A 19530-nucleotide genomic window follows, 5' to 3' on the forward strand; every position below is an offset into this window, starting at 1 on the left:
TAACAGGGCTGTTGGCCACAGAGAGAATTTGTCACCATAGAAACTAAATCTTGTCCTCGCCTCTAAAACTGCTTCCCTCATTGGTAGTGCCTCATAAAGGCAGCACACACACTCACACACCTCCCCTGTGTGTGCGCGTGTGTGTATACAGTGTGTATGTGTGTGTGTGGGTGTATATACAGTATGTGTGTGTGTGTGTGTGTGTGTGTGTGTGTGTGTGTGTGTGTGTGTGTGTGTGTGTGTGTGTGTGTGTGTGTGTGTGTGTGTGTGTGTGTGTGTGTGTGTACAGTACCTTGAGGTCAAAGTGTGCTATCTTCCTAGAGTGGAGGTAGTGGACCCCCTCCAGAATCTGTTTGATAAACTGAGTCGCCTCCTCTTCACTCAGAGACTCCTTCTGGGCCAGGAAGTCAAACAGCTCTCCCCCTGACACCCTGAAACACACACACACACACACACACACACACACACACACACACACACACACACACACACACACACACACACACACACACACACACACACACACACACACACACACACATACACACACACACACACACACACACACACACACTGAGCATTTCTCCATCATTGTGCAACAGATGTTACAGGTGAAAGATAAAACCAGACTGGCTCTCAGGGGAAGACTGTGTTTGTTAGATTAGATAGAACCAGACTGTCTCCCAGGCTAAGACTGTGTTTGTTAGATTAGATAGAACCAGACTGTCTCCCAGGCTAAGACTGTGTTTGTTAGATTAGATAGAACCAGACTGTCTCCCAGGCTAAGACTGTGTTTGTTAGATTAGATAGAACCAGACTGTCTCCCAGGCTAAGACTGTGTTTGTTAGATTAGATAGAACCAGACTGTCTCCCAGGCTAAGACTGTGTTTGTTAGATAAAACCAGACTGTCTCCCAGGCTAAGACTGTGCTTGTTAGATAAAACCAGTCTGGCTCCCAGGCTAAGACTGTGTTTGTTAGATAGAACCAGACTGTCTCCCAGGCTAAGACTGTGTTTGTTAGATAAAACCAGTCTGGCTCCCAGGCTAAGACTGTGTTTGTTAGATAAAACCAGACTGGCTCCCAGGCTAAGACTGTGTTTGTTAGATTAGATAGAACCAGACTGTCTCCCAGGCTAAGACTGTGCTTGTTAGATTAGATAGAACCAGACTGTCTCCCAGGCTAAGACTGTGTTTGTTAGATAAAACCAGACTGTCTCCCAGGCTAAGACTGTGCTTGTTAGATTAGATAGAACCAGACTGTCTCCCAGGCTAAGACTGTGTTTGTTAGATAAAACCAGACTGTCTCCCAGGCTAAGACTGTGCTTGTTAGATAAAACCAGTCTGTCTCCCAGGCTAAGACTGTGCTTGTTAGATAAAACCAGACTGTCTCCCAGGCTAAGACTGTGTTTGTTAGATAAAACCAGACTGTCTCCCAGGCTAAGACTGTGCTTGTTAGATAGAACCAGACTGTCTCCCAGGCTAAGACTGTGTTTGTTAGATAAAACCAGACTGTCTCCCAGGCTAAGACTGTGCTTGTTAGATAAAACCAGACTGTCTCCCAGGCTAAGACTGTGTTTGTTAGATAAAACCAGTCTGCCTTGATAAAACAACCAGAAATAACCACCACAATTTTCAGGTTCATTAAGAATGCTAATCTTAGAGATGGGTTTCTGGTTGTTGTGTCAACTAAATTATTCCCATTTCAAGTTTATCTCCCCCCCCGAAACAAAACAAAATAAAATGCTGTAAGAATATTCCGGCAAGTTATCTGGCTAACTCCTTGATCCTGGTTTGTAGTATTCCTCTCTGGTGGGACTCACAGCTCCAGGATGAGCACCACGTCAGTACGGTTCTCGTAGACGTCGTGGAAGGTGACTATGTTGGGGTGTTGTGTCTGCTGTAGGATGTTGACCTCTCTCTCTATCTCCTCCCTCCTGACCCCCCGCCGGCTGGATCTGCTCTGACGTTTCTTGATGAACTTAGCAGCGAACTCCAGACCGGTGCTCTTCTCCCAGCAACGCTTCACGATGGCAAACTGACCGCTGGAACACGGAACGAGAGAAGGGACACAAAAATATGACGGAGAAAAATGTTTAGCAACACAATGTATGTTTGGTTGGAAATGAATGATTATGATTTACAGCCTCTACAGAATCAGATCAGATGAAGACCAGATGGGACCTCAACACCTACAACATGTGGTCTCTACAGAATCAGATCAGATGAAGACCAGATGGGACCTCAACACCTACAACATGTGGTCTCTACAGAATCAGATCAGATGAAGGCCAGATGGGACGGTATATTAACACCTACAACATGTGGTCTCTACAGAATCAGATCAGACGAAGACCAGATGGGACCTTAACACCTACAACATGTGGTCTCTACAGAATCAGATCAGATGAAGACCAGATGGGACCTCAACACCTACAACATGTGGTCTCTACAGAATCAGATCAGATGAAGGCCAGATGGGACCTTAACACCTACAACATGTGGCCTCTACAGAATCAGATCAGACGAAGGCCAGATGGGACCGTATGTTAACACCTACAACATGTGGCCTCTACAGAATCAGATCAGACGAAGACCAGATGGGACCTTAACACCTACAACATGTGGTCTCTACAGAATCAGATCAGATGAAGACCAGATGGGACCTCAACACCTACAACATGTGGTCTCTACAGAATCAGATCAGATGAAGGCCAGATGGGACCTTAACACCTACAACATGTGGCCTCTACAGAATCAGATCAGACGAAGGCCAGATGGGACCGTATGTTAACACCTACAACATGTGGCCTCTACAGAATCAGATCAGACGAAGGCCAGATGGGACGGTATATTAACACCTACAACATGTGGTCTCTACAGAATCAGATCAGACGAAGGCCAGATGGGACCTTAACACCTACAACATGTGGCCTCTACAGAATCAGATCAGACGAAGGCCAGATGGGACCGTATATTAACACCTACAACATGTGGCCTCTACAGAATCAGATCAGACGAAGACCAGATGGGACCTTAACACCTACAACATGTGGTCTCTACAGAATCAGATCAGACGAAGACCAGATGGGACGGTATATTAACACCTACAACATGTGGTCTCTACAGAATCAGATCAGACGAAGGCCAGATGGGACCTTAACACCTACAACATGTGGTCTCTACAGAATCAGATCAGACGAAGACCAGATGGGACCTTAACACCTACAACATGTGGTCTCTACAGAATCAGATCAGACGAAGACCAGATGGGACCTTAACACCTACAACATGTGGTCTCTACAGAATCAGATCAGACGAAGGCCAGATGGGACCTTAACACCTACAACATGTGTTCTCTACAGAATCAGATCAGACGAAGACCAGATGGGACCTTAACACCTGCAACATGTGTTCTCTACAGAATCAGATCAGACGAAGACCAGATGGGACCTTAACACCTACAACATGTGGCCTCTATAGAATCAGATCAGACGAAGGCCAGATGGGACGGTATGTTAACACCTGCAACATGTGGTCTCTACAGAATCAGATCAGACGAAGACCAGATGGGACCTTAACACCTACAACATGTGGTCTCTACAGAATCAGATCAGACGAAGGCCAGATGGGACCTTAACACCTACAACATGTGGTCTCTACAGAATCAGATCAGACGAATCAGATCAGATCAGATCGGACAGATGAGACCGTATGTTATTTCTGCATCAGAGGATATTGTCAAGAGGATTTTCATGTATTATTACAATATTACATTTATAATCTCTGTTTTGGTGAAAACACTGTCTCTTTAAATACTGTAAATAGCCACGGTGCAGTCAGAAGGTGTGGTATTGTGTGAAGGGTTAACTCAATTTGTCCTACAGAATGTCCAGACATTTCTTCCTGCGAGGCTACTGGTCTATTCATAGCGTCGTCGTGGCAATGCAGCAGCGTGAGCTAGGCCTGACAACTCTGGGGTTTTACCTCATACACTTTCACAGCTAAACATATCGAAATACCATTCGCTGTTGTACACACCTGTGTTCACTGCATACAGTAGCCTATGGTAGCCTATGGTAGCCTATGGTAGCCTATGGTAGCCTGTGGTAGCCTATGTTAGCCTATGGTAGCATATGGTAGCCTATGGTAGCATATGGTAGCCTATGGTAGCATATGGTAGCCTATGGTAGCATATGGTAGCCTATGGTAGCCAATGGTAGCCTATGTTATCCTATGGTAGCCTATGGTAGCATATGGTAGCCTATGGTAGCATATGGTAGCATATGGTAGCCTGTGGTAGCCTATGGTAGCCTATGGTAGCATATGGTAGCCTGTGGTAGCCTATGGTAGCCTATGGTAGCATATGGTAGCCTATGGTAGCCTGTGGTAGCATATGGTAGCATATGGTAGCCTATGGTAGCCTATGGTAGCATATGTTAGCCTATGGTAGCCTATGTTAGAATATGGTAGCCTATGGTAGCATATGGTAGCCTATGGTAGCATATGGTAGCCTATGGTAGCCTATGGTAGCATATGGTAGCCTATGTTATCCTATGGTAGCCTATGGTAGCATATGGGAAATACTTTGCTGCACTTGATTTAGTACTCTGGCCCCTGTACAATGGAACCAATGGAACAGCACCAGAAGTCACTCTGAGCTAAATCAAGCGCTCCTCAAATACTTCCAATACTTGGATGTATTGACCCAACGTTGGGCTTTTATCCTCACATACAACAGAGCAACAACAGGACACCAAGAGGACCAGGTAATTAAGTCAACGGGTCAATCAGTGGCTGTGTACCATAGTTGCACCCTTCACTCTTAGACAAAAGGGTTCCAAAAGGGTTCTTGGGCTGTTCCCATAGGAGAATCCTGTTTGGTTCCAGGGTAGATCCATGTTTGGTTCCAGGCAGAACTATTTTGGGTTCCATGTAGAACCCTCTGTGTAAAGGGTTCTACATGGAACTCAAAAAGGTTCTGTCTGGAACCAAAACAGGGTTCTTAAAAGGGTTCTCCTATGGGGACAACCAAAGAACCCTTTTAGGTTCTAGATAGAACCTTTTTTTCTAAGAGTGTATATTCCCTATAGAGTGCCCTGCTTATGATAAGAGTCCATAGGGGATAGGGGGCCATTTGAGGCACAGGCAGTGACTGTGACTCCATGTGGTTTTCCTCTACTGTCAGTACAGTGAGACAGTGAGGTAAAGTAATACTCCACTTCCTCATTCATAGTGTAGCTGTGTGATTAAACATAGACACACATCTCTAAAGATAGAAGGAAGCCATCTTTAAACTGCAGCGTGATGAGTGACTGCCTGTCAGCTCAGCTGCTTCTAGAGGAGGAGTGACTACCTGTCAGCTCAGCTGCCTCTAGAGGAGGAGTGACTGTCTGCCAGCTCAGCTGCCTCTAGAGGAGAAGTGACTGCCTGTCAGCTGCCTCTAGAGGAGGAGTGACTGCCTGTCAGCTCAGCTGCCTCTAGAGGAGGAGTGACTGCCTGCCAGCTCAGCTGCTTCTAGAGGAGGAATGACTGCCTGCCAGCTCAGCTGCCTCTAAAGGAGGAGTGACTCCCTGTCAGCTCAGCTGCCTCTAGAGGAGGAGTGACTGCCTGCCAGCTCAGCTGCCTCTAGAGGAGGAGTGACTGCCTGCCAGCTCAGCTGCCTCTAGAGGAGAAGTGACTGCCTGTCAGCTGCCTCTAGAGGAGGAGTGACTGCCTGTCAGCTCAGCTGCCTCTAGAGGAGGAGTGACTGCCTGCCAGCTCAGCTGCCTCTAGAGGAGAAGTGACTGCCTGTCAGCTGCCTCTAGAGGAGGAGTGACTGCCTGTCAGCTCAGCTGCCTCTAGAGGAGGAGTGACTGCCTGCCAGCTCAGCTGCTTCTAGAGGAGGAATGACTGCCTGCCAGCTCAGCTGCCTCTAAAGGAGGAGTGACTCCCTGTCAGCTCAGCTGCCTCTAGAGGAGGAGTGACTCCCTGTCAGCTCAGCTGCCTCTAGAGGAGGAGTGACTGCCTGCCAGCTGCCTCTAGAGGAGGAGTGACTGCCTGCCAGCTGCATCTAGAGGAGGAGTGACTGCCTGCCAGCTGCATCTAGAGGAGGAGTGACTGCCTGCCAGCTCAGCTGCCTCTAGAGGAGGAGTGACTCCCTGTCAGCTCAGCTGCCTCTAGAGGAGGAGTGACTGCCTGCCAGCTGCCTCTAGAGGAGGAGTGACTGCCTGCCAGCTCAGCTGCCTCTAGAGGAGAAGTGACTGCCTGCCAGCTCAGCTGCATCTAGAGGAGGAGTGACTGCCTGTCAGCCCCACTCTAACCACTAGGCTACCTGCTGGTTACTGACCCAACACTCTAACCACTAGGCTACCTGCTGGTTACTGGTCCAATGCTCTAACCACTAGACTACCTGCTGGTTACTGGCCCAACGCTCTAACCACTAAGCTACCTGTGGGTTACTAGTTCAAATGCTCTAACCACTAGACTACCTGCTGGTTACTGGCCCAACGCTCTAACCACTAGGCTACCCGCTGGTTACTGGCCCAACGCTCTAACCACTAGTGTACCCACTGGTTACTTGCCCAACGCTCTAATCATTAGGCTACCTGCTGGTTACTGGCCCAACGCTCTAACCACTAGACTACCTGCTGGTTACTAGTCCAACGCTCTAACCACTAGGCTACCTGCTGGTTACTAGTCCAACGCTCTAACCACTAGGCTACCTGATGGTTACTGGCCCAATGCTCTAACCACTAGGGTACCTGCTGGTTACTGACCCAATGCTCTAACCACTAGGCTACCTGCTGGTTACTGGCCTAACGCTCTAACCACTAGGCTACCTGCTGGTTACAGGCCCAACGCTCTAACCACTAAGCTACCTGCTGGTTAATGGCCCAACGCTCTAACCACTAAGCTACCTGCTGGTTACTAGTTCAAATGCTCTAACCACTAGACTACCTGCTGGTTACTGGCCCAACGCTCTAACCACTAGGCTACCCGCTGGTTACTGGCCCAACGCTCTAACCATTAAGTGTACCCGCTGGTTACTGGCCCAACGCTCTAACCACTAGGCTACCTGCTGGTTACTAGTCCAATGCTCTAACCACTAGACTACCTGCTGGTTACTAGTCCAACGCTCTAACCACTAGGCTACCTGCTGGTTACTAGTCCAACGCTCTAACCACTAGGCTACCTGCTGGTTACTGGCCCAATGCTCTAACCACTAGGGTACCTGCTGGTTACTGACCCAATGCTCTAACCACTAGGCTACCTGCTGGTTACTGGCCTAACGCTCTAACCACTAGACTACCTGCTGGTTACTGGCCCAACGCTCTAACCACTAGGATACCTGCTGGTTACTAGTCCAAAACTCTAACCACTAGGCTACCTCCTGGTTACTGGCACAATGCTCTAACCACTAGGCTACCTGCTGGTTACTAGTCCAACACTCTAACCACTAGGCTACCTACTGGATACTGACCCAACACTCTAACCACTAGGCTACCTGCTGGTTACTGACCCAACACTCTAACCACTAGGCTACCTGCTGGTTACTGGCCCAATGCTCTAACCACTAGGGTACCTGCTGGTTACTGACCCAATGCTCTAACCACTAGGCTACCTGCTGGTTACTGGCCTAACGCTCTAACCACTAGACTACCTGCTGGTTACTGGCCCAACGCTCTAACCACTAAGCTACCTGCTGGTTACTGGCCCAACGCTCTAACCACTAAGCTACCTGCTGGTTACTGGCCCAACGCTCTAACCACTAGGATACCTGCTGGTTACTAGTCCAACACTCTAACCACTAGGCTACCTGCTGGTTACTAGTCCAACGCTCTAACCACTAGGCTACCTGCTGGTTACTGGCCCAATGCTCTAACCACTAGGGTACCTGCTGGTTACTGACCCAATGCTCTAACCACTAGGCTACCTGCTGGTTACTGGCCTAACGCTCTAACCACTATGCTACCTGCTGGTTACTGGCCCAACGCTCTAACCACTAGGATACCTGCTGGTTACCAGTACAACACTCTAACCACTAGGCTACCTACTGGTTACTGACCCAACACTCTAACCACTAGGCTACCTGCTGGTTACTGACCCAACACTCTATCCACTAGGCTACCTGCTGGTTACTGACCCAACACTCTAACCACTAGGCTACCTGCTGGTTACTAGCCCAACACTCTAACCACTAGGCTACCTGCTGGTTACTGGCCCAACGCTCTAACCACTAGGCTACCTGCTGGTTACTGGCCCAACGCTCTAACCACTAGGCTAACTTCTGGTTACTAGTCCAACGCTCTAACCACTAGTCTACCTGCTGGTTACTGGCCCAACGCTCTAACCACTAAGCTACCTGCTGGTTACTAGTTCAAATGCTCTAACCACTAGACTACCTGCTGGTTACTGGCCCAACGCTCTAACCACTAGGCTACCCGCTGGTTACTGGCCCAACGCTCTAACCACTAGTGTACCCGCTGGTTACTGGCCCAACGCTCTAACCACTAGGCTACCTGCTGGTTACTAGTCCAATGCTCTAACCACTAGACTACCTGCTGGTTACTAGTCCAACGCTCTAACCACTAGGCTACCTGCTGGTTACTGGCCCAATGCTCTAACCACTAGGGTACCTGCTGGTTACTGACCCAATGCTCTAACCACTAGGCTACCTGCTGGTTACTGGCCTAACGCTCTAACCACTAGACTACCTGCTGGTTACTGGCCCAACGCTCTAACCACTAGGATACCTGCTGGTTACTAGTCCAAAACTCTAACCACTAGGCTACCTGCTGGTTATTGGCCCAATGCTCTAACCACTAGGCTACCTGCTGGTTACTAGTCCAACACTCTAACCACTGAGCTACCTACTGGATACTGACCCAACACTCTAACCACTAGGCTACCTGCTGGTTACTGACCCAACACTCTAACCACTAGGCTACCTGCTGGTTACTGGCCCAATGCTCTAACCACTAGGGTACCTGCTGGTTACTGACCCAATGCTCTAACCACTAGGCTACCTGCTGGTTACTGGCCTAACGCTCTAACCACTAGACTACCTGCTGGTTACTGGCTCAACACTCTAACCACTAAGCTACCTGCTGGTTACTGGCCCAACGCTCTAACCACTAGGATACCTGCTGGTTACTAGTCCAACACTCTAACCACTAGGCTACCTGCTGGTTACTGGTCTAACGCTCTAACCACTAGGCTACCTGCTAGTTACTAGTCCAACGCTCTAACCACTAGGCTACCTGCTGGTTACTAGTCCAACGCTCTAACCACTAGGCTACCTGCTGGTTACTAGTCCAACGCTCTAACCACTAGACTACCTGCTGGTTACTGGCCCAATGCTCTAACCACTAGGCTACCTGCTGGTTACTGGTCTAATGCTCCAACCACTAGGCTACATGCTGGTTACTGGCCCAACGCTCTAACCACTAGGCTACGTGCTGGTTACTAGTCCAATGCTCTAACCACTAGGCTACCTGCTGGTTACTGGTCCAATGCTCTAACCACTAGGCTACCTGCTGGTTACTAGTCCAACGCTCTAACCACTAGGCTACCTGCTGGTTACTAGTCCAACGCTCTAACCACTAGGCTACCTGCTGGTTACTAGTCCAACGCTCTAACCACTAGACTACCTGCTGGTTACTAGTCCAACGCTCTAACCACTAGACCACCTGCTGGTTACTAGTCCAACGCTCTAACCACTAGGCTACCTGCTGGTTACTAGTCCAACGCTCTAACCACTAGTCTACCTGCTGGTTACTAGTCCAACGCTCTAACCACTAGGCTACCTGCTGGTTACTAGTCCAACGCTCTAACCACTAGGCTACCTGCTGGTTACTGGCCCAATGCTCTAACCACTAGGGTACCTGCTGGTTACTGACCCAATGCTCTAACCACTAGGGTACCTGCTGGTTACTGACCCAATGCTCAAACCACTAGACTACCTGCTGGTTACTGGCCTAACGCTCTAACCACTAGACTACCTGCTGGTTACTGGCCCAACGCTCTAACCACTAGGATACCTGCTGGTTACTAGTCCAAAACTCTAACCACTAGGCTACCTGCTGGTTACTGGCCCAATGCTCTAACCACTAGGCTACCTGCTGGTTACTGGCCCAACGCTCTAACCACTAGGATACCTGCTGGATACTAGTCCAACACTCTAACCACTAGGCTACCTGCTGGTTACTAGTCAAACACTCTAACCACTAGGCTACCTACTGGATACTGACCCAACACTCTAACCACTAGGCTACCTGCTGGTTACTGACCCAACACTCTAACCACTAGGCTACCTGCTGGTTACTGGTCCAATGCTCTAACCACTAGACTACCTGCTGGTTACTGGCCCAACGCTCTAACCACTAAGCTACCTGTGGGTTACTAGTTCAAATGCTCTAACCACTAGACTACCTGCTGGTTACTGGCCCAACGCTCTAACCACTAGGCTACCCGCTGGTTACTGGCCCAACGCTCTAACCACTAGTGTACCCACTGGTTACTTGCCCAACGCTCTAATCATTAGGCTACCTGCTGGTTACTGGCCCAACGCTCTAACCACTAGACTACCTGCTGGTTACTAGTCCAACGCTCTAACCACTAGGCTACCTGCTGGTTTCTAGTCCAACGCTCTAACCACTAGGCTACCTGCTGGTTACTGGCCCAATGCTCTAACCACTAGGGTACCTGCTGGTTACTGACCCAATGCTCTAACCACTAGGCTACCTGCTGGTTACTGGCCTAACGCTCTAACCACTAGGCTACCTGCTGGTTACTGGCCCAACGCTCTAACCACTAGGCTACCTGCTGGTTACTAGTCCAACACTCTAACCACTAGGCTACCTGCTGGTTACTAGTCCAACACTCTAACCACTAGGCTACCTGCTGGTTACTGACCCAACACTCTATCCACTAGGCTACCTGCTGGTTACTGACCCAACACTCTAACCACTAGTCTACCTGCTAGTTACTAGCCCAACACTCTAACCACTAGGCTACCTGCTGGTTACTGGCCCAACGCTCTAACCACTAGGCTACCTGCTGGTTACTGGCCCAACGCTCTAACCACTAGGCTAACTTCTGGTTACTAGTCCAACGCTCTAACCACTAGTCTACCTGCTGGTTACTGGCCCAACGCTCTAACCACTAAGCTACCTGCTGGTTACTAGTTCAAATGCTCTAACCACTAGACTACCTGCTGGTGACTGGCCCAACGCTCTAACCACTAGGCTACCCGCTGGTTACTGGCCCAACGCTCTAACCACTAGTGTACCCGCTGGTTACTGGCCCAACGCTCTAACCACTAGGCTACCTGCTGGTTACTAGTCCAATGCTCTAACCACTAGACTACCTGCTGGTTACTAGTCCAACGCTCTAACCACTAGGCTACCTACTGGATACTGACCCAACACTCTAACCACTAGGCTACCTGCTGGTTACTGACCCAACACTCTAACCACTAGGCTACCTGCTGGTTACTGACCCAACACTCTAACCACTAGTCTACCTGCTGGTTACTAGCCCAACACTCTAACCACTAGGCTACCTGCTGATTACTGGCCCAACGCTCTAACCACTAGGCTACCTGCTGGTTACTGGCCCAACACTCTAACCACTAGGCTACCTGCTAGTTACTAGTCCAATGCTCTAACCACTAGGCTACCTGCTGGTTACTGGCCCAATGCTCTAACCACTAGGCTACGTGCTGGTTACTGGCCCAACGCTCTAACCACTAGGCTATGTGCTGGTTACTGGCCCAATGCTCTAACCACTAGGCTACCTGCTGGTTACTGGCCCAACACTCTAACCACTAGGCTACCTGTTGGTTACTAGTCCAACGCTCTAACCACTAGGCTACGTGCTGGTTACTGTTCCAACGCTCTAACCACTAGGCTACGTGCTGGTTACTGGCCCAATGCTCTAACCACTAGGCTACCTGCTGGTTACTAGTCCAACGCTCTAACCACTAGGCTACCTGCTAGTTACTGGCCCAACGCTCTAACCACTAGGCTACCTGCTAGTTACTAGTCCAACACTCTAACCTCTAGGCTACCTGCTGGTTACTAGTCCTAACGCTCTAACCAATAGGCTACCTGCTGGTTACTAGTTCAACGCTCTAACCACTAGGCTACCTGCTGGTTACTGGCCCAACGCTCTAACCACTAGGCTACCTGCTGGTTACTAGTCCAACGCTCTAACCACTAGGCTACCTGCTGGTTACTGACCTAACACTCTAACCACTAGGCTACCTGCTGGTTACTAGTCCAACGCTCTAACCACTAGGCTACCTGCTGGTTACTAGTCCAACGCTCTAACCACTAGGCTACCTGCTGGTTACTGACCAAACACTCTAACCACTAGGCTACCTGCTGGTTACTAGTCCAACGCTCTAACCACTAGGCTACCTGCTGGTTACTAGTCCAACACTCTATCCACTAGGCTACCTGCTGGTTACTGACCCAACACTCTAACCACTAGTCTACCTGCTGGTTACTAGCCCAACGCTCTAACCACTAGGCTACCTGCTGGTTACTGGCCCAACGCTCTAACCACTAGGCTAACTTCTGGTTACTAGTCCAACGCTCTAACCACTAGTCTACCTGCTGGTTACTGGCCCAACGCTCTAACCACTAAGCTACCTGCTGGTTACTGGCCCAACGCTCTAACCACTAGGATACCTGCTGGTTACTAGTCCAAAACTCTAACCACTAGGCTACCTGCTGGTTACTGGCCCAACGCTCTAACCACTAGTGTACCCGCTGGTTACTGGCCCAACGCTCTAACCACTAGGCTACCTGCTGGTTACTAGTCCAATGCTCTAACCACTAGACTACCTGCTGGTTACTAGTCCAACGCTCTAACCACTAGGCTACCTGCTGGTTACTAGTCCAACGCTCTAACCACTAGGCTACCTGCTGGTTACTGGCCCAATGCTCTAACCACTAGGGTACCTGCTGGTTACTGACCCAATGCTCTAACCACTAGGCTGCCTGCTGGTTACTGGCCTAACGCTCTAACCACTAGACTACCTGCTGGTTACTGGCCCAACGCTCTAACCACTAGGATACCTGCTGGTTACTAGTCCAAAACTCTAACCACTAGGCTACCTGCTGGTTACTGGCCCAATGCTCTAACCACTAGGCTACCTGCTGGTTACTAGTCCAACACTCTAACCACTAGGCTACCTACTGGATACTGACCCAACACTCTAACCACTAGGCTACCTGCTGGTTACTGACCCAACACTCTAACCACTAGGCTACCTGCTGGTTACTGGCCCAATGCTCTAACCACTAGGGTACCTGCTGGTTACTGACCCAATGCTCTAACCACTAGGCTACCTGCTGGTTACTGGCCTAACGCTCTAACCACTAGACTACCTGCTGGTTACTGGCCCAACGCTCTAACCACTAGGATACCTGCTGGTTACTAGTCCAAAACTCTAACCACTAGGCTACCTGCTGGTTACTGGCCCAATGCTCTAACCACTAAGCTACCTGCTGGTTACTGGCCCAACGCTCTAACCACTAGGATACCGGCTGGTTACTAGTCCAACACTCTAACCACTAGGCTACCTGCTGGTTACTAGTCCAAAGCTCTAACCACTAGGCTACCTACTGGATACTGACCCAACACTCTAACCACTAGGCTACCTGCTGGTTACTGACCCAACACTCTAACCACTAGGCTACCTGCTGGTTACTGACCCAACACTCTAACCACTAGGCTACCTGCTGGTTACTAGCCCAACACTCTAACCACTAGGCTACCTGCTGATTACTGGCCCAACGCTCTAACCACTAGGCTACCTGCTGGTTACTGGCCCAACACTCTAACCACTAGGCTACCTGCTAGTTACTAGTCCAATGCTCTAACCACTAGGCTACCTGCTGGTTACTGGCCCAATGCTCTAACCACTAGGCTACGTGCTGGTTACTGGCCCAACGCTCTAACCACTAGGCTATGTGCTGGTTACTGGCCCAATGCTCTAACCACTAGGCTACCTGCTGGTTACTGGCCCAACACTCTAACCACTAGGCTACCTGTTGGTTACTAGTCCAACGCTCTAACCACTAGGCTACGTGCTGGTTACTGTTCCAACGCTCTAACCACTAGGCTACGTGCTGGTTACTGGCCCAATGCTCTAACCACTAGGCTACCTGCTGGTTACTAGTCCAACGCTCTAACCACTAGGCTACCTGCTAGTTACTGGCCCAACGCTCTAACCACTAGGCTACCTGCTAGTTACTAGTCCAACACTCTAACCTCTAGGCTACCTGCTGGTTACTAGTCCAACGCTCTAACCAATAGGCTACCTGCTGGTTACTAGTTCAACGCTCTAACCACTAGGCTACCTGCTGGTTACTGGCCCAACGCTCTAACCACTAGGCTACCTGCTGGTTACTAGTCCAACGCTCTAACCACTAGGCTACCTGCTGGTTACTGACCTAACACTCTAACCACTAGGCTACCTGCTGGTTACTAGTCCAACGCTCTAACCACTAGGCTACCTGCTGGTTACTAGTCCAACGCTCTAACCACTAGGCTACCTGCTGGTTACTGACCTAACACTCTAACCACTAGGCTACCTGCTGGTTACTAGTCCAACGCTCTAACCACTAGGCTACCTGCTGGTTACTGACCTAACACTCTAACCACTAGGCTACCTGCTGCCCCTATCGTAATACTGTACCTTCCTAATTCTTCTCCGATGTCGTAGAAATCTTCCACTGTCTGCTGCTTGAACAGGGCCATGCCAGCAGGCATAGATGGGGACGATGGCGTGGTTACCATCTGTAATATAGCTGTCTCAGATGGGTTCTCTACTCCGCCCATTATAGAAGTAAACCCTGTGTAAAAGAACAGAATATTTCTGATAGTTCAGCAGGTGAAGTGTCGTGTCTGCTCGGGATTTGTAAAACAACAAACATGGCGACGTACAACAACATGGCCAACATCACAGAACCAGAGAAACATTTAGCTTACATACAAAACACGTCTTTAAAAAAAAAATATATATTACAATAGATTAATTATGAGTAGAACGTGTTTATAACTGGTGTTATAATTAAGCAATATGTTCAGAGGAGGTGTGGTATATGGCCAATATACCACGGCTAACGGCTGTTCTTATTTACGACCAACGCAATAAGAGGCGCCTTATTGCTATTATAAGCTGGTTACCAACATAATTAGAGCAGTAAAAATAAACGTTTTATTATACCCGAGGTATACGGCCATGGCAGTCAGCCAATCAGTATTCAGGGCTGGAACCACCCAGTTTATAACTCGTGTTATTCCATACTATTACTACTAGACTGTTGGCCAGCTCTTATTAGCAACTTATTGTAGGCACATTTGACGGGACTTCCTGCATCACCAAATATCAAGGGCAATGTGCGGCGCAAGACCTTAGATGACGCAAACAGATAACCAGTAGAATAAAGTTAAATAGATAGAAATATAGAGACATTTTTAAAAAGTTCTTACCATGTTGAAATGACTGTCAAAGCGTGTCCACAAAACTTCTTCGTTCACTCTCGTTTCTTTTCAAAGTTTTACCGAGCACCGTGTAGACGGCATTTCCCTACTGACCAGGCGCGCTCTCAGGTTCCCGGCGCGCTCTTACGCCACACTAAATGTCTCTTGTTACCACGCGATAGAGCTGCCTTCCCTGAGTCTATTTTCAAAGTTACAAATACAAGTCTGTGTGTGTGTTCTCTTCCACTGCGTACAACATACAATGAGTGAACAAAACATTAGGAACACCTGCTCTTTCCGTGACAGACTGACCAGGTGAATCCAGGTGGAAGATACGATCCCTTATTGATGTACCTTGTTAAATCCACGTCAATCAGTGTAGATGAAGGAGAAGAGACGGGTTAAAGAAGGATTTTTAATCCTTGAAACAAATTGAGACATGGATTGTGTATGTGTGCCATTCAGAGGGTGAATGGGCAAGACAAAATATTGAAGTGCCTTTGAACGGGGTATGATAGTAGGTGCCAGGAACACTGGTTTGTGTCAAGAACTGCAACGCTGCTGGGTTTTTCACGCTCAACAGTTTCCCGTGTGTATCAAGAATGGTCCACCACCCAAAGGACATCCAGCCAACTTGACACAACTGTGGGAAGCATTGGAGTCAACATGGGCCAGCATCCCTGTGGAACGCTTTAGACACCTTGTAGAGTCCATGACCCGACGAATTGAGGCTGTTCTGAGGGACAAAAGTGGGGGTGAAACTCAATATCAGGAGGGTGTTCCTGAAAATGTGCCACTCAGTGTACGTAGTGTGGTATTCTATAGTAAGGAGTATGGAAAAGCCCTGCCCAGCAGTGTAGTGCAGTGACTACACCACCAGAGGGCACTATAGGACAATAACATTAACACAGACACCATCACCTTGTTATAATTTTTGTATTTAACCTTTAACTAGGCAAGTCAGTTAAGAACTAAAACAAGCCTAGGAACAGTGGGTCTAACTGCCTTGTTCAGGGGAACAGTGGGTTTAACTGCCTTGTTCAGGGGAACAGTGGGTTAACTGCCTTGTTCAGGGGAACAGTGGATTTAACTGCCTTGTTCAGGGGAACAGTGGGTTTAACTGCCTTGTTCAGGGGAACAGTGGGTTTAACTGCCTTGTTCAGGGGAACAGTGGGTTTAACTGCCTTGTTCAGGGGAACAGTGGGTTTAACTGCCTTGTTCAGGGGAACAGTGGGTTAACTGCCTTGTTCAGGGGAACAGTGGGTTTAACTGCCTTGTTCAGGGGAACAGTGGATTTAACTGCCTTGTTCAGGGGAACAGTGAATTTAACTGCCTTGTTCAGGGGAACAGTGGATTTAACTGCCTTGTTCAGGGGAACAGTGGGTTTAACTGCCTTGTTCATGGAAACAGTGGGTTAACTGCCTTGTTCAGGGGCAGAACGACAGATTTTCACCTTGTTAGCTCGGGGATTCGATCTTGCAACCTTTCAGTTACTAGTCCAACGCTCTAACCACTAGGCTACCTGCTGGTTACTAGTCCCAATGCTCTAACCACTAGGCTACCTGCTGGTTACTAGTCCAACGCTCTAACCACTAGGCTACCTGCTGGTTACTGGCCCAACGATCTAACCACTAGGCTACCTGCTGGTTACTAGTCCAACGCTCTAACCACTAGGCTACCTGCTGGTTACTGGCCCAACGATCTAACCACTAGGCTACCTGCTGGTTACTAGTCCAACGCTCTAACCACTAGGCTACTTGCTGGTTACTAGTCCAACACTCTAACCACTAGGCTACCTGCTGGTTACTAGTCCAACGCTCTAACCACTAGGCTACCTGCTGGTTACTAGTCCAACGCTCTAACCACTAGGCTACCTGCTGGTTACTGGCCCAATGCTCTAACCACTAGGCTACCTGCTGGATACTGGCCCAATGCTCTAACCACTAGGCTACCTGCTGGTTACTAGTTCAACGCTCTAACGACTAGGCTACTTGCTGGTTACTAGTCCAACACTCTAACCACTAGGCTACCTGCTGGTTACTAGTCCAACGCTCTAACCACTAGGCTACCTGCTGGTTACTAGTCCAACGCTCTAACCACTAGGCTACCTGCTGGTTACTAGTCCAACGCTCTAACCACTAGGCTACCTGCTGGTTACTAGTCCAATGCTCTAACCACTAGGCTACCTGCTGGTTACTAGTCCAACGCTCTAACCACTAGGCTACCTGCTGGTTACTAGTCCAACGCTCTAACCACTAGGCTACCTGCTGGTTACTAGTCCAACGCTCTAACCACTAGTCTACCTGCTGGTTACTAGTCCAACACTCTAACCACTAGGCTACCTGCCGGTTACTAGTCCAACACTCTAACCACCAGGCTACCTGCTGGTTACTAGTCCAACACTCTAACCACTAGTCTACCTGCTGGTTACTAGTCCAACACTCTAACCACTAGGCTACCTGCCGGTTACTAGTCCAACGCTCTAACCACTATGCTACCTGCTGGTTACTAGTCCAACGCTCTAACCACTAGGCTACCTGCCACTGCGTCAGGTATCGGCTGCTAATGGAAGGAATTTAGATTCAGAAAGTCAAAGTGCTGATATTACAGGATAGGGAGACAGAGAGGAAGAGAATTCCTGACCACTGTGACTGACCCAAACTTAAGGAAAGCTTTGACTGTGTACAGACTCAGTGAGCATAGCCTTGCTATTGAGGGGCCGTCGTGGGCAGTGGAAACCGAGCTGCACTTCCTAACCTCCTGCCAAATGTATGACCATATTAGAGACACATATTTCCCTCAGATTAAACAGACCCACAAAGAATTTGAAAACAAGCCCAATTTTGATAAACTCCCATATCTACTGGGTGAAATACCACAGTGTGACATCACAGCAGCAAGATGTGTGACCTGTTGCCACCAGAAAAGGTCAACCAGTGATGAACAAACACCAAATACCCATATTTATGTTTATTTATTTCCCCTTTTGTACTTTAACTATTTGCACATCAATACAACACTGTATATAGACATAATACGACATTTAAAATGTGTAATGTTTACTATTCATTTTTATTGTATATTTCACTTTTGTTAATTAAATATTTCATTTGCTTTGTCAATGTTATGATGTTTCCCATGCCAATAAAGCCCAGAGAGAGAGAGAGAGAGAGAATGACAGATGTGGTTGAGATGACTGAGAAAAGATAGCAGAAGAGAATCAACCAATGGTATCAGATTCTGTACTCTGGGTGAAGACAATCAACCAATGGTATCAGATTCTGTACTCTGGGTGAGGAGAATCAACCAATGGTATCAGATTCTGTACTCTGGGTGAAGATAATCAACCAATGGTATCAGATTCTGTACTCTGGGTGAGGAGAATCAACCAATGGTATCAGATTCTGTACTCTGGGTGAGGAGAATCAACCAATGGTATCAGATTCTGTACTCTGGGTGAGGAGAATCAACCAATGGTATCAGATTCTGTACTCTGGGTGAGGAGAATCAACCAATGGTATCAGATTCTGTACTCTGGGTGAGGAGAATCAACCAATGGTATCAGATTCTGTACTCTGGGTGAGGAGAATCAACCAATGGTATCAGATTCTGTACTCTGGGTGAGGAGAATCAACCAATGGTATCAGATTCTGTACTCTGGGTGAAGAGAATCAACCAATGGTATCAGATTCTGTACTCTGGGTAAATGTAATTACAGCGTCAGGTATTGATATTGATGCTGGGAAGACTGGAGTGTCCCTCATTATGGGAATGATATATCACATTTCATCTGTCCAGCAGAGAACACCGTGAAAACCTCACAATGTTTGTCAGCTTGGTGTCAGACTTCTTTTCTCATTTTACACCAATGTAAGTTTATCTGTTTATTTGTGGACAGACATAACAACTCAACATAACACAGGGGTTATTTAACAGACAGACAGACAGACAGACAGACAGGCAGACAGACAGACAGACAGACATAACAACTCAACATAATACAGGGGTTATTTAACAGACAGACAGACAGACAGACAGGCAGACAGACAGACA

The 19530-nt window shown here is 48.4% G+C and overlaps 1 protein-coding gene across 1 annotated transcript in view; it reads right to left on the reverse strand.

Annotated features, from left to right (window-relative positions):
• dapk2a (death-associated protein kinase 2a) overlaps positions 1-15619 on the reverse strand; it is a 41139-nt gene extending 25520 nt beyond the window's left edge. Inside the window, exons 1-4 of the mRNA XM_055921635.1 lie at positions 15487-15619; positions 14690-14846; positions 1821-2042; positions 293-431 (exon numbers count right to left, since the gene is read on the reverse strand). Of these exons, the coding sequence (XP_055777610.1) occupies positions 293-431; positions 1821-2042; positions 14690-14832 (504 nt within the window). The 5' untranslated portion in view covers positions 14833-14846; positions 15487-15619. The remainder of the gene's footprint in view (positions 1-292; positions 432-1820; positions 2043-14689; positions 14847-15486) is intronic.
• Positions 15620-19530: the final 3911 nt, after the last annotated feature.

Source organism: Salvelinus fontinalis, chromosome 4 (genome assembly GCF_029448725.1).
Source record: "Salvelinus fontinalis isolate EN_2023a chromosome 4, ASM2944872v1, whole genome shotgun sequence".
Lineage (NCBI taxonomy): Eukaryota > Metazoa > Chordata > Actinopteri > Salmoniformes > Salmonidae > Salvelinus > Salvelinus fontinalis.